At 40.4% G+C, this 15318-nt stretch overlaps 2 protein-coding genes across 6 annotated transcripts in view; both read right to left on the bottom strand.

The window, feature by feature from the left end:
* snx25 (sorting nexin 25) overlaps positions 1–3978 on the bottom strand; it is a 28454-nt gene extending 24476 nt beyond the window's left edge. For 2 of the 5 annotated variants that reach the window (XM_027017113.2, XM_027017139.2), the window contains exons 1-2: positions 2796–3974; positions 1111–1195 (exon numbers count right to left, since the gene is read on the bottom strand). In XM_027017113.2, coding sequence (XP_026872914.2) covers positions 1111–1195; positions 2796–3131 — 421 coding nt within the window. In that variant the 5' untranslated portion in view covers positions 3132–3974. Of the gene's footprint in view, positions 1–1110; positions 1196–2795 lie in introns of all 5 variants that reach the window. The other 3 variants (XM_027017150.2, XM_027017121.2, XM_027017130.2) reach the window with 3 other exon arrangements.
* Positions 3979–5535: 1557 nt separating this feature from the next.
* enpp6 (ectonucleotide pyrophosphatase/phosphodiesterase 6) lies at positions 5536–13531 on the bottom strand. The gene is made up of 8 exons (XM_027016527.2): positions 13232–13531; positions 9524–9703; positions 9109–9220; positions 8726–8867; positions 8437–8616; positions 7190–7327; positions 6535–6655; positions 5536–6433 (listed from the first exon to the last, which is right to left on the bottom strand). Exons 1-8 carry the CDS (start codon positions 13476–13478, stop codon positions 6228–6230), a joined length of 1326 nt encoding a protein of 441 aa, XP_026872328.2. The 5' UTR covers positions 13479–13531; the 3' UTR covers positions 5536–6227.
* Positions 13532–15318: the final 1787 nt, after the last annotated feature.

Below are 15318 nucleotides of genomic sequence, written 5' to 3'. Positions count from 1 at the left end.
TTGTATGTTCTTAGGTTGGCAAAAACATGTTCTTTTTAAAGTTGTTCATCTGTCACACCAGTTCCAATTTATTTCAGGAAAGTAAACTGGGTGACACCAACTGGGTGACATGAAATATTAAAGGCAAAAATCACTTTTTATATCAAGAAAAAGAAAGACCCTGTCACTGAACTCGGAGATGAATTGTTTGGCACAGGAAACCAGTGACACGTGCTCCAATCTCATTTTGCCCATAACGGAGGGATGAAAAAAAAGAAAAGAAAAGGATAGAGGTGGCGGAGAGGCACAGCATCCAAAACATCGGGGGGGGGGGGGAGATTCACCCCCCGACAAATCACATACCGCGGTAGAGCAGCTCGAGGCTACACCCTCAAAGCGTCAGGCTGGATGCGTCGGTCCTGATTCACTTCTCATTTGACGACACAAACGGTTAAGGCTAATGTGAGCTGCAGGTATGCAAGCAGCAGAGCAACCCATTTTGTTCACCGACATGTCACGGGCATAAAACGGGAGAGAGGGCGAGATGCCGTGGGTTGGGCCGGGTCGCAGCGTTAGAGGAAGGAAGAGGGAGAGATGAAGGGCAAAGGTCATCGGGCCAGCACGCACCCAGACTCTGCGATTCTTAGGCCGCTCACCAGAGCCGGTTCTAATCAAAAGTAAATCTGTGGTTAAAAAAAAAATTCCATTGAGACAAAAGAATCTACCCTCTTCCTCATTCTCTCTCTGTTTGCCTCTCACTGTGTCTGTGTCAATGACACCCCTATCCTTCATACGCTGAGATGACAAGTGAGGCTTGAGAGATTCTGACATTCTTCCTATTTTTCACCCTTTCACTTGAAAACAGCTGCAGCAGACAGATTTAGTAGATGGGTCTCTGTTCTGCTATTTTTCCTGGTAATGGCTTTTTTCTCTAACTAGGCTGACGTGGCCAAGAGTGACTTTTTTTTTAATTCACTGTGCTTCTAAAGGACCTCGTATGACCTCAGCTTCAGGCTCATTTGCTTACTGTAAATGACATGCGTCTGACGCGTCATTCACAACAGATCTTTCACCATGGGTGATGCAGGCCAAAATTCCTCTGCATTCCTGTAAATGGATAAGGCGACACACCTTCTTTAAGGGCTTTATCCACGCTGTGCGACACCACTACACGTCTGGTCTGTGCGGAGTCCAGCAGGGGCATAGAGAACCTTCCCTGTAGAAAATGAAAGAGAGGTGCAGATGTCAGCTGCAACATACACTGCCAATGAACACATCCCACCTATAAACAACTGGCAACTCAACCAAAATGCACATCATTGAAAATAATGAAGCCACCTTTACTTGTGTGACAATGTGAAAGGGTCATTAATTATGGATCACATTGGATGATCTCTTATCAAATATCTTTTTTTTTTTTATCTCTTTACTGGATTTTGCAATCTATCATCATTTCAAAAGTTATTATAAACTGCAGATTTTTCACTAGCAACATTTGATAGCTGTTATACATGTAGATTTTTAAACCCGCTTTTACCTGTTAATTTAAGATGCTGAAAGCAGTTAGGAGAAAACATGCTTCTGTAAAGTTTTCCACAATATCAGCATACCCATACCCAGCGTACCATTTGCACAATCATCATTTCCTAGGCTAAATTATTATGAGCAAACCACGCCATACACCTGCTAAGAACAATGGTCAATGTGCTGTTGCTATTGTTGTAAATCCATAGCCAGGCCCAGACAGGATGTTGGAAATCTCCCAGTTTCCCCCAGTGGTCTGGCCTGTTGCTTTCCAAGGCCCAGTGGATTCCCACCATCCACCATACTCTACTCTCCCCAGAACAGACAGTTTTCCCAGACTAAATGGCTTTCCCAGTTTGACCCTGTACATACCAGTGTACAACATCATGTTCACTCAGTCTGCATGGAGTTTTGGAAAGGCTTTTTGTGGTACATTTACTAAATTAACCCAAATATGGTAAAAAGGTTGGCCTGTGTTTTAAAACTTTGTTCAGAGAATTTATCCAGGAATAACTCTGGCAGCATCAGCAACTGCTGACCGCAGCTTAACGGATCTTGCAGAATGACGCAAGCACAGGTTCTCTCGTGCTTTTACACCACGGCATTCTGTTACTGCTTTGCCCTTTCAGCACCACTTTTCTTAGTGCCATCTTTCTGAAGTTTTATCATGTTGTTCTTACCCCAAGTGTGTGCACTGTGAGGACCAATTTTCATTACTGGTCTTTGGCAAGGCATGTTGACATCAGATTACTTGTCTTACAATAGCAATTAACAGAATCAATGTTAAGCATTTTACAATTGGGCATGAAACAATATTCAATATTTAAAATTTTGTAAATCAGCAACACACTTTTAGGAACATTTTCACTAATGCACTGTAATATAAAGGCAAATAAGCAGAATTTTTTTTAACTTTTTTTTTTTTTTTTAACAATGCACATTTCCTTCAAACTAGCTTTGCTTGTATGCGATGCATCGGGCATTTTAAAAGAATCGTATCACTGAAATCTAGTAACAACTCGATTCATATTTTAATCAAACCAAAGTATGGTGTATAATTTTTGAAGGTTGTTCTGCGGTTTAATTTCGCATGAAGAACTTATTAAACGTGGCATGGAAATTAATCACACATGAACTCAAGTTCATGTGTACAAATATAAAGTTGTAAGTTATACTAAAAAACCTAATCCAATAATCAAAGCTTTCAACCGCATAGTATGGTGGCGTGGTAGGTGAGTGTACAGAAAGTAATGCAACAATGATCGTTTCATATGATCCAGAAGCATCCTTACCATCAATTTGTTGAACAAATCCAACAGGTTTGGCGACTGCCTCTTAGAGGGGTCAAATGTAGCTATTTGGGGGGCAGTCTTCTTTGCGAGCAACCCCAAACTCCCCAGCAAGAAACAAAGCAAAGCGAAGGACAGATAAACGAAGATCTTGAGGAAAAACGACGTTATGGTAAGTCCTCCACAGCCAAGCTGGAAAAGCACCGCCGCCGCAGCGATACCGAGGGCGAGAGCGGGGAAGACTCGGAGACACGAAACGGCTGAAGCGCTCGGCATGGGGGCATCGGCACCACCGCCGCCGCCGCTATCGGCTCTGCTGCTGTTGCCATCGGGATGCATTCTGCTGGAAATGACATGTCCACCGAGGCGCACCGAGGACAGACTTTATGCCCCTCGAGTTTGACCAGTTTTTTAACATCACCTCGTATCCACGTCTGTAGGCGAAGGAGCTGCGTTGCGTGAACGTAGCGAGCTAGCAAGCGTCGTTTACTTCGGCGGTCGCATCTGAACTGTAGGGGCAAAAAGCCGTCGTGACTGTGGACATGCTACAGGTAAACATTAGTACGTCGTTAAGATACATAAAACACGGCTAGATATCCTTGCCATAGACCTTGCCAGTTTGCTATTTCCAGTCCTTGAATCGATCGCTTGCGTATCGAGCAAGTGCACAAAGTAAATGAAGCCAGACCGCTAAGCGACCCGTGAGGCTCTGATGCAGTTAAGATAGCTGTCTTTTCTGAATTAGTTAACCTGGTTAGCTAGCCAGATAACCTAGCTAAGCATCAACCCAAACGTTTTTGCTGCGTACACCTCAATAAAATACGACGGAGTTTTCAAGGAATTTTGGTCACATAGCTAGCTAGCTAACCCAGTTAGCCTAAATAGCGTTATCTGGGTTAATTAGGTCGCCGGTAGTTAACGCACAGGTTAAGGTATTTTAATGTCTCATTGCTTAAATTTCCAACTCCGCATATAAAAAGAAAGGAAGGACGTTAAATTCACACATTCTGTTTATGGCATGTCCGTTGCAACCCGCAAACGGATACCCCCAAATCCAAACTGTAGCTAATGCAGTTGAAGAATAATCCTAATCTCGGACATTAGCCTCCGATTTGGTCAATATAGCCTTTGTGGGCGGGAACGCGTATCCAAGGTTACACGTGAGGCAAGTCCACCAATCAGGGCGAACTCCGAGTCGTGCTTCTGACGTAATGGAATAGGCCGAACAAACAATAAACATGTCATGAAGACGATATGAAGAGCGATATAGAGAATAATAACAGTTTTGTGAACGTATAGTATTATATAAACGTGCAGCAGTTGTACAGGACACACGGGCAAGAAGCGAAATTAATTTAGGGTTTAGCTACGTTTTACCAGAAGGTAAATCATGCCTAATCATTCCAAAATGTCTAAGACTGGTTTTGTTTTTCTTTCGGTTATTTTCGTGGGTACGACATTTGCATGTTTTATATATTTATAAACATTTGATATATAACGTCTTTACGAAATGAAAACTCAACATATTCCCCCGTCATTTTGTAAAATGAACAACTAGAATACAAAAAGTTCAGTCTTATTTCACAAGTTGAATGTGAGATGTTACAACAACCACGAGCAATATTTGTAATATTTTACAAAACCATACAAATGTATGCTTGTGAGGGTTCCCTAAAATATTATTCGTGGTTGTTGCGACATCTCACGTTCACAAGTTGAACGTGAGATGTCGCAACAACCACGAGCAATATTTGTAATATTTTAAAAACCATACTAATGTATGGTTGTGTGGGTTCCCTAAAATATTATTCGTGGTTTTTGCGACATCTCACGTTCATCTTGTGAACATCAGCACAGTGGCCACAAATGTCGTGACACCCTAGTCGATACACTCATCATATCATGTGTTAGGCTTGGGTGGTGCGAAAGGTGCACCCCCAAAGCTAAAATGGAACTTGCGCCACTGCTTGACACACATTTATTTTAGCTTTACTCCCGTTCAAACCATGCAAAAAAAAGTGTCCAAGCCACGCCAAATAAGTCACACCCCTCAATGGGTTCCTATGGGAAGATGAAAAAGGAGGAGAACCGGACTGGAGGAAAATAAATGGATTTAGAATTCATTTATTCTGGCATATTTATACTAATTTTGATTGTTGTAGGTAGTGAAGCATATGAGGTAGAAGGCAGTAAACATATAAATAGGATGAAAATCTTGGTATGGAAAAGAAGGGCTAGAAAAGGGAATGATTTGTGAAATGTGAAAGAGCATCGCCACTCAGTTCATCCGCAGCGAGTCTGGCGGAAGCTTGAAATTGGTTTCAGTTGGAGCAGTTAGAAAAATTGCCCAAGTCTGTAAGTGTATTTGGAAAAATATTTTACGGTGGAAAGATAAAAATCATTCTAAATCACACCTGAAGATATACGAGGGAGGTTTCTGAAATGTCTGGTGCTTCTGACTTTACAGTGAGGTGTAAAAATGTAAAAATATTTTGATATGTCACACTGAGGCATATGTCAATAATTGTACCCATATACTGTATGTATAACTTTTGCCAATAAGGCTAGTCATTGCTTTAAAGACATGCTTGGGAAGAGGGCAGTTTGAATATTTAACTGATTATTAGTTTCTGAACTTGCTGGGTAAAAACCTTAAACACAGAATTACAATATTATAATAAAGATGATATTTTACATTTTGGACTGGTCCAAGACAGTCACATCAAAAAGGAATGTGATGGAATGTATATTGTCACTAAAAACTATGACAATTACTTATCTTTTATTAGGAAAATAAAATTATTTAGTACAACCCCACAGATAAGCTTATTCAGTAATGAAAATAAGGGGGAAGGTCTCTAACAGGCAATTAAAATGACTCATATTGCTTTACATTTAGAAGAGTGCCGACTTTAAAGGAAATAAATATTCTGCAACACATCATGAACAATGAAAGATAAAATCACCCTCTCATTTGTCTGCCATTCAGAACATAAAGCCTGCTTACAAGATTACAAAAATTACTACAGTACATTTTAAGGTATCCAAGTAATGCAAATCTTTAAAATGTCAATGAATGTTCTGTCACAATGATGAGCAAATCTCTTTGGTCTCAAATTATATTTCTGTTTAATGTACATGTGCAAAGAGATGGAACCAACTTTACTAACATAAAATACCTCTTTTGTTAACCTCTGCCTAATCCAGCTGTAAAAGAATAATGGCTAAATTTGCTCTTGAAGAAAAATTAACGTAGGCCTGTCTCACATGCTGAAACATACAAAGAACAGAATTTTTCAAATAATTGCACATCGCCTGTTCAGTCTGCATTAAGTGTTTCGGCTTCTCAGCATTGACCAGTCGGACGTGGTCCTAAAACAGCAGTGCGGAAAGCACTGTAGGATGGGCCGGCTATACTGGTTTCAGCTCCTAGATCTAAGCAGATAGCAGCAGCACCAGGAACACCAACACGCTGCTGCAGAGCAGAGTGGGCGCTGCACGGGCAGCCGAGCCGGTGAGCATGAACTCCACCCTAGACCAGGAGCCATTGTTCGGAAGGGGCTGGATGCCGAGGACCTTGCACATTACGTTGTAAACGTCCACCGACCTGATCGGCCCCGCTCGGAAATCCTCCTTAAAATCTGATGGGGGAGAGGTCAGTAAAGCAATCGGGTCGCAGGGCAGATAACATTGGGGTGTGTCACTTTACATGGTAGAATGTACAAGTGTAAGAGCGCTTTACCTGGTCCTTGAGCCAGAAAGAACCCCCTCATGTCCAGGTACTCGTTGTCATATCCATGCCAACCATGCTGCCATCCTTGTTCTCCTGTGCTGTTCTGCCAGTAGGGTAGCTTGGCTTTGCTCTGCGAGCAGAATCGGGTGAGATAAGTGAGATGAGTTTGGCCCGTCTCCCTGACTCTGCATTCATCGCTGGCTCACTCCCTGACACATTCCTTTTCATCCTCGTGAGGTCTAAAGACTCTGCAATGCCATTCAGTTTTGTGATTTAATCCCTTGTGACGCACATGTGGTTGACGTGGGGTGGCTACTTTTTTTGCCAAGCCATTCCTGAAAGGATCCAAAAGAAGGCTCTTGTTTTTAGGCCAAATGGAGCTGTAACATGCAAGTGGGAACGCAAAGAGGGGACCTAGCAGGGGAACTGGAAGGCTGCAGTCATGACATAGCAGCATTATGCTCCATACAGAAATCACTGGCAATTTTGGATAATACTCCATCATAACTGCTAAATATACCTGATGTAAACATATGTTCAGGCACAAAGTTTGCTCGAACTTTAGGGGCCCAAAATCAGTTAAGCCTAGCCTTTTATTGCATTGCACTGTCAGGGGTGAACCTGATCAGTGGTGAAATCGAAAGGCTGAATTGGAAAGACTAACCTCAGTGATGAACCATCCAGGATCAGCAACAAGTGTCAGTGGTGAGACAAACTTTCCTCTTTTGTAGTGATAGCGTTCTGGGATCTCATTTGTCTTATACACTTTCATGTTGTCAACTACCTGTAATGTTCTGTAAATCTGAAATAAAGATAAGGTGAGACATAAGAGGATTGTATGGGGTAGAAAATTAGTTGTGGATATAATTCATTATAACGTCATAGCACACTAGGAGTACTCCTAATTCTATAAAAGCTCTAGGGTGGCTTAATTACATTGATAGCTGGAAATGTACAGCAAGGGAAGACTGGATATATTTGCACTTTAAAGTTTTTATAGTGAACCAGGAAATATTGGTAAGTAACGTTGGTGTCAGAAGCCATGTGGAAAAAAGAAACACTGGCCAATCCATAATTAATATCCAAATACCAACGAAGAATGTAGATAATAAGGAAGAGAGGAAAAAAAGACATCGAGCTTGGCAAGACGAGAAAGACAACACAGCTTCTCAAAGCCAGACCAAACCACAAGGGGTTTTAATACAAGAGCTAATATGGAGAAATGAGACAAGTGATGGGACTGCAATGATGGGGTTGGTTCCCATGACTTGTGTTGCTTGGATAAGCTCAGCCCCCTGTGACTCTTATGTGAATGTTATGAATGAGGGCAATGGTAGCTCAGTGGTTAAGGTACTTGACTTATAATTGGAAGGTTGCTGGTTCAAGCCCCACCACTGCCAAGTAGCCACTTTTAGGCCCCCGAGCAAGACCCTTAACCCTCAATTGCTCAAGTTGTACTCAGTCATAGTTGTAAGTCGTTTTGGATAAAAGGGTCAGTAAATGCTGTAAATGTGAATGTATGAATGAAAGGACACAACACTGACATTAACAACAGGCAATACAAACATGCTACATGGAGAAAATGTGCCAATAGCCATCATTATTAAGCATTCACAACATTTTAAAGGTACACACCATTACCAGATGTCATTAGCAGCATGTGTTTGTGTTCACAAGGTCAAAATATTTTGAAAAACTGAACTTCCCAGCAGAATTGTCTTTCTTTGTGTCTATAGTAACCTTTGATACTGTGCATTTCAGTAAATGCACAGTCCCTGTAATGGCCACACATTAAACTTTAATGATCTTAGAACAAAATCTGAACATATCATTAAGACAAGATACAGAGGCTATTCCTTCACGAACCGTTCCTGTTGGGTTTAGCATTGGTATACATAACTTTCAACTCACCTCTTCAAACCTGGCAGATTTAGGCCACAGACTGACGACTGGCCCTCTGTCCATCATCTTTATGATATGGGACATGTTTATGTACAGCTCTAATTCAATAACCTTCTTCATCCAATTGATATCTGTCATCCCATGGTCAGAGAACATGATAACATTCAACTCATCTTGCATGCCTTTCTCCTGAAATGCACAGTTGCAGTTTCAAACGCCTCACCTCTACAGCGCCCCTCTGGCAATACTTCATATATATGGAAATATAGCTATAGAAAAGCACAAAAAGTGCACAAACCTTGATTCTTTGGTTCAGGGTCTGGAATGCCACATCGAGGGAGCGGACAGCCCTCTGCACCACCGCCGACCCAGGACCATAATGGTGACCTTCCACATCAATGTTTTCATAGTACACAGCTGCCATGTCTGCCTTACCACCCCTGATCAGTACAAATGTACATGTGGGCTGTCTCCAGTCAGCATTTCAAATGGCTCGACCAAGTATATGACAAATGAATACGATAGCAAGATGTATACATTAATGCTTAATTTATACGTTTTGCATTAATTTATACGTTTGAAAGAGTAAGTAGGAGATTTAATTGGCTTTGTTTATGCATATGACAAAATATGCTTATGTTGATGGCTTGACTGTATTAGAGAGGTCGGTTTAGTACTTACTTTAGCACATTGAGGGCATCCTCAAATGCATCAGTTAGGTTCCTTATAGAGGGATTGTAAACATATTCTTCACAGAATGTAGGCAGTACGCCAAGAATCTCCACTTCACAACCTGCTCAGAATAAATTAGTTAAATTAAGCAGTAAATAAATATAGGTTTGACCTGAAACCATGTTTATTACATAGGTCTGTTGTTATACAGGCTTATATCGAATTCAGTTTGGCATATGTATGGCAAAGTTAAGTGATATACTTTTGTGCAATCATCCAGATGATATGGATAATGGACATGCTGAATGCATGTACAAACACACACACACACACACACACACACACACACACACACACACACACACACACACACACACACACACACACACACACACACACACACACACACACACACACCACTAACCTGGCCAATAGTACATGTGAACTTTCTTGCCCAGTTTCTGCATGGTTACCCAGAGAGGCTCTGAGCCATCCCACCACATAGGTAAGCGACTGTCTGGATTTTCACCAATCAGGAACTCCTTCATAGAGTCCTTATCCCACATGTAATTCCCAGTCATCTGGTGCACTTCACAATGGCGACCTGCAGTGGCAACAGGAAAGATCTTGGCAAAATTACAAGACATGAAAATGGACCTGAAAACTGGGCAAATGGAGAACACAAATCATCTTCCAGCGGACACTAAGGCAACAATCCCTCCATGAACCTACTGTGTGCATTGGATCTTGCAAAGTGTTAAACAATTATGGCCGAATTATAGCAGAATTAATTAATTAGTTAAATATATTTAGTGAGTAATGCTGAGATTTCACTTTATAACTCCCCAGTGTAAACTTGTAAACTAACATATGTCAATGCAGTAAAGTTTATTTATTTATAATATTTTAATGAAAGAGTAATATAAACATAATAAAGATTTTCAGAAGTACATTGAAGACTGGCACATGGCATTAACAGATTGTAGTATAATCAGAAAGTCATCAAGTAGATCTAAAATTCAAAACCTTAATGGATTATAATCTTAATGGATTACATTACCCAGAAAATGTAACTTTACTACTCCTGATCTTTACATGTTCTCTTATTGAACATAGGATATCAGCCAGTCCAGAGTTCCACTTTATGATAAGCCACAGACAGCGATATCTGTCCATCCATGGCCTTATGTTTGAGGTGAGCAAAAAAACACTTCCTGGGGCCTTTGCACCGTTTACCAATAGGGGGAGATCAGGTGGAGCCGGCTGACTCCGGCATACCCGGTTCCGACGTTTAGTCACGGTGACGGTACAATGACAAAAAAAGGCGGTGGGGAAAAAAAATGAAAAAATGATGCTGTGACGAAACAATCTCCTGAACTGGCACATTTTCACTTAAGGCACAGCTTTGGTGTGACGTCCCAATAGAGGCCCTGTGTGAGAGAGGTGACGAACTCACACAGCTCTTTTATCACTGTGGAGAGTCCTTGTCTGGAAAGGCAAGGGCTAGAACCATGTGCTGTACCAGCCCCTTGTACTCAATGGTGCTATTCAGACACTGGTCATCTGCATGCCACTAAAATGATCTGCATTGTCCTGATAATATGCATTTGTTTTACTTCCCATCAAAGCCTGATTTCCCTCCACAAATGAAAACCTGTCTTCATAATGAAAAGTAGAGCAGAACCTCAGAAAAGGGCGACCTTTACTAACACTGTAATTGTGATTAGAGTTTGGCTAGAAAGTGTCCTTACATTTTGTTGTGTCATCTTAACTTTTAAGTCTTTTCTGTTCTAACGGTTTTTAACCTGTGTTTTAGATCCACCTCTGATAATAATTAGGGTCTGTGTACCCAGGCAGATTTATTTCCTGTGTCTTAAAATCCTTAAAAATGAGTGGAGTGTACTGTAGTGAAACAAGACCACACACTACTTACACATTTTTCATGTTCACCATACTACAAAAGTGCTTTAGTAGTTATGAATCTGGTTAATAAATCCATCGTTTTAGTTTGTTATGCATATCTCTGGTTTTGAGATGTCCATCAAATCAAATGTTATGGCACAGATCTTGCAACAGTGAAGCGAAAAAACCTTTTCAGTCTACATTTCATGACAGTCAACACAATGCCAGGTCTTCTTGTAATTATAACATTTTTATGATGTTGGTGTTTTTGTTATGTTGGGGGCGGGGGTTATTACATTTTGTTTTTTGTTTTTTTGCTTTGGGAAATCTTGCTAAAGGCTCGCACGAAATGTACAGCAAATTTATTTGGCTGCACTCAGCATTTTGGCACTGAGACTGCTGAGTTCATCCACCACAACTGACTACCATTTAGTACTTCATTTCTGCATGCACAATCATGAAGGCATTAAGACAGAGCCGAGGGAGAAGAACTAGGAAAGGGTGTTGAGATTTTCCTTTGGGTTCGTCTGTGTTTTGAGAGGGTTGCCATTTATGACATTTTATGCTCCCCAAATATTCTACTGGGATTCTATTGCTTACCCCTGGGTGCAGTTCAGCACCATCTATTTCCCATAGATAACAAACAGAATCATACTCTCTGATCTGGAGAAGAGAATTTTTCAGATACAAGCCTACCACTTTCTTTTGGTGATCTAAGCAATCACAAGAGACCTAAAGAAGTGTGATTCTTCCTTTAAATGTAGAATGCACACACAGTGGTTTTCCATGGTCAAACTGTGTCAGTGGCTGGGACTTTGGACCAACACTACAGACTTCAAGTTCAAGTTCAGGTTCGGTTTATTCGTCACATACATAGTCATACACAGTATAACACGCAGTGAAATGGTGGAGAGTGCTCTGTCCAAACTGAGGAAGAGAACCAGGGGTGCATAGAGAAAAAATATATATACAGATAAATATGTATCTTCTATGTATGTACAAAAATATATTAACAATGTATGTACAATATATGTATATTATGATTATATACACAATGTACAATGTATATGGTTGGGTATATATGTACACCTCTTTGACACTTTGAGACTAGGCTCAAGACTGGGGCCTTTCCTATATTCAAGACCAAAGATCTTCTAAAGATACTTGCTTGGGGTTATTCAGAGAGACATTTATTCTTCTCATGCTATGAAGAGTATCAACTTCACACAAGTTAAACAGTAGTAGTTGTTTTCACTTTATATTCTTTTTAGCCCCAAATCTTCTCAGAGATTTTCTAACAAAATCATTTCCCTTAACATCATATGTGACTCACAGATGTATTTCAATTAAGTATTTCGGTGGTTTCAATCTGACAATGATTCTCTTGCCTTTGATTTTAAAGTTAAATATTCTCTCCTATTGGGTTTGTGGTTCCCTAGGTCACACCACTCAGCTGGACACAACTCATTTCAGAATTCCTTTTGTTTTATGTGCTCTTAACAGTGGACAGACAACATAAATGGCAACAGAGAACAACTGCCATTTCCGCACTCAGCATCTCAAACACATAAGATTGGCTTGCACCTAAAAGCTGTATTTAAAACAACAAAAATGCTGACCGAATCGATTCCATCACCCTGTGCAGTCTATGACATCCAACGTTAGCAATGCCTAGGTCAAGGAGCGGCTTGCGCAGCCATCTTGACCTTAAAGTTCTTGGCTTCACATGTTATTTTTGGTGCTTTTATAAGTGCGTATATGCTGACTAAAGTGCAAATATAGTTCTTGTCCAGTGGGCACATGGGAGTTATTATAAGAAACTACAGAGGCACAACCTCCGACATAATGGTTTTACAACATGCCAACTGCACATATTGCTGAATAACAATAATCAGTGCATAAAGACCCTTCTCTATCCTGGCACCCAGGTGGCGGAATGAACTTCTATATTGAGAGTAGGGGCTGAAATTGAAACTGTATGTCTTCAAATGGAGACTGAAGACTCACCTCCTCGCTGAGTCAATAAACATAATATGAAAATATGCACACAAAAACTGCTGTCTTATTTTCCATTGTAGTTAGGGCTTTATCTTGATAGAATCCTTGACACAAATACCTATGTATTTGATAGACTACAGAGCATTTCTTTAAGTCAGTCTGTACAAAGAGGTCTGCCAAAAGCTGTAGATACAATGTCATGATATGCGTATAATTTTATGGTTATGCTTACCTGTCATAAGCGAGTAATAGTTAGGAAAAGACAGACTCGGAAAGTCTGGCGTCATATAATCCACCTTGACTCCGTTATCCACAATTTCTTTAAATCCTGGCAAATTCTGTAAATCGTGAATGTAATCGTAACGGAATCCATCGATAAGAAACACTAAAAGTTTTCGGCTCACGTCACACTGTCCGGAGACAAGGAGCGAGACGGAAACGATGAAGATGATGATGTGCGAGTTTGCGGGTCTTCTCATGGTGCCTCGTCACGTCAATGTATGGGACTGGGACAGAAGTAAACGAGGACAGGGGGTAAACGAGAACAGGGGGTATGAGGTACATCAGGGGCGGGGTCATCTAAGGCTGCCCGCTAAAGCGTGCACTAGGAAAGTGTTTAAAACACAGTAATTTTACGAGACAATGCTACACTACACTCCAAATAACGTTTAATCGCCTGTTGATAAAAGTTTGTGGAAGGTAAGTTACAAAAGCGCAGCTTGGTTATAGAGAGACTGGGTTATCTCTATAATACTGGGCAATCTCTATAATGAATAGCAAATCAATTAGGTCATTTTATTAGGCAAATTTAAGGTAAGAACTAGATATTAACAGACCAGTCTTAATTTTGAACAAAACGCAATAGTCAAATTCATCATGGTCAAAGTCATCAAAATTCATATTCATACTGACCTTCTTTTCTTTGGCATGCAGATTTAGAAACACAATGTATCGTGACTTGCATATTACCAAGGACGTTAATCAGTGGCCAGATTATTAGGATTTACAACGCAGTTGATAAGATTGACAAACACTGAAAGTTTATATAACACAGTTGATAAGGTAGATGGACAGCAAAGTATATTTATATATTTAATTATTGGATAATGTTTATTTTGTATAATTCTACAATATTAGCTATTACGATAAACCTAACACGCACAATTCTCCACTACTGTCACGTGGTACGGCCCGCCAGTGTAGTGGGAGTTCATTGTGTCTCGTTTGTAACCACACCATGACGTTTAGCGCACACCTCCACCTTGTTTAGTCTTATGTTGTCTGTATTCAAACCGCTCTAGGGGTGTGCTTGGTCGTTTCCTCTGTTCACGTTACCTTGTTTGTGCCATTTGTTCAGCGTCAGTATTCGTGTTCACTGTTTATGTTACGTGTGAGCGCCACCTGTATACGTTAATAAATGTTTGTCAAAAGTCGAGGGAGTCTGTGCGTCCTGCGGCACTCGGGCCGTCACAACTAGACAAGATATTTTATTTTGAATAGAGCTCCTGGTTACGTTGTCTGACATTCCAGGTGGTATCTGGAAATAATTAAACGTTAACGTTTTCCCCGTCAGCTGATTTAGTGTTCAAGGCAAGGGTCGGGTTTCTCGGAGCTGCTGCTATCATCTAGCCTTTGACCTGTTGCTTCAGATCAAACATAATTTGGCCTTAAGTCCCATGCAACACCTGTTAATTGGAATGTGTAGTTTTCGTGAGGGCTGCATAGCGATGGCGTAGCATTTCCCAACTCAACTCACCTGTGTTTGTAAGAACTGAATAACTGATAAATGACCCTCCATGAAATGGTTTCAATTCACAAGGAAGACCGATAAACAATCATATTGTATCATATTATTGATAAGCATAACGTATTATCGATATGATATTAATATGATAATGCAATATCAATTAGATAACGTGCTTGATAACGTATGGCTGATTCTGAAAACCCTGGGTGTATCCCATAGCAACCGAATATTTCCAGTTTCTGCCACTAGGTTGTGCAATGCACCAAATTATGGGGTATAAACGGGGCCATTGATGAATGAATGAAATAATAATAATAATAATAATAATAATAATAATAATAATAATAATAATAATAATAATATAGTTCCTTTCACATACTGATGGTTAATTTACAATTCAAAAAAAGAATCCCTAGCCAGAAGTAGTAGTTAAGAGGGATTGAAAGTATTCTGAGAAAAGGTTTTAAGATGGGCTTTTTAAGTAGATAGAGAGGTGTGAGTATAAATAGATGTAGGTAAGAAATTCCAGAGGGTAGGATCAGTACTAAATTTCCAACAATCCATAGTGGATA

Source organism: Electrophorus electricus, chromosome 12, assembly GCF_013358815.1.
Source record: "Electrophorus electricus isolate fEleEle1 chromosome 12, fEleEle1.pri, whole genome shotgun sequence".
Classification (NCBI taxonomy): domain Eukaryota; kingdom Metazoa; phylum Chordata; class Actinopteri; order Gymnotiformes; family Gymnotidae; genus Electrophorus; species Electrophorus electricus.
The sequence above is the reverse complement of the archived record's forward strand: the minus strand, read 5'-3'. Positions and strand labels throughout refer to the sequence as shown.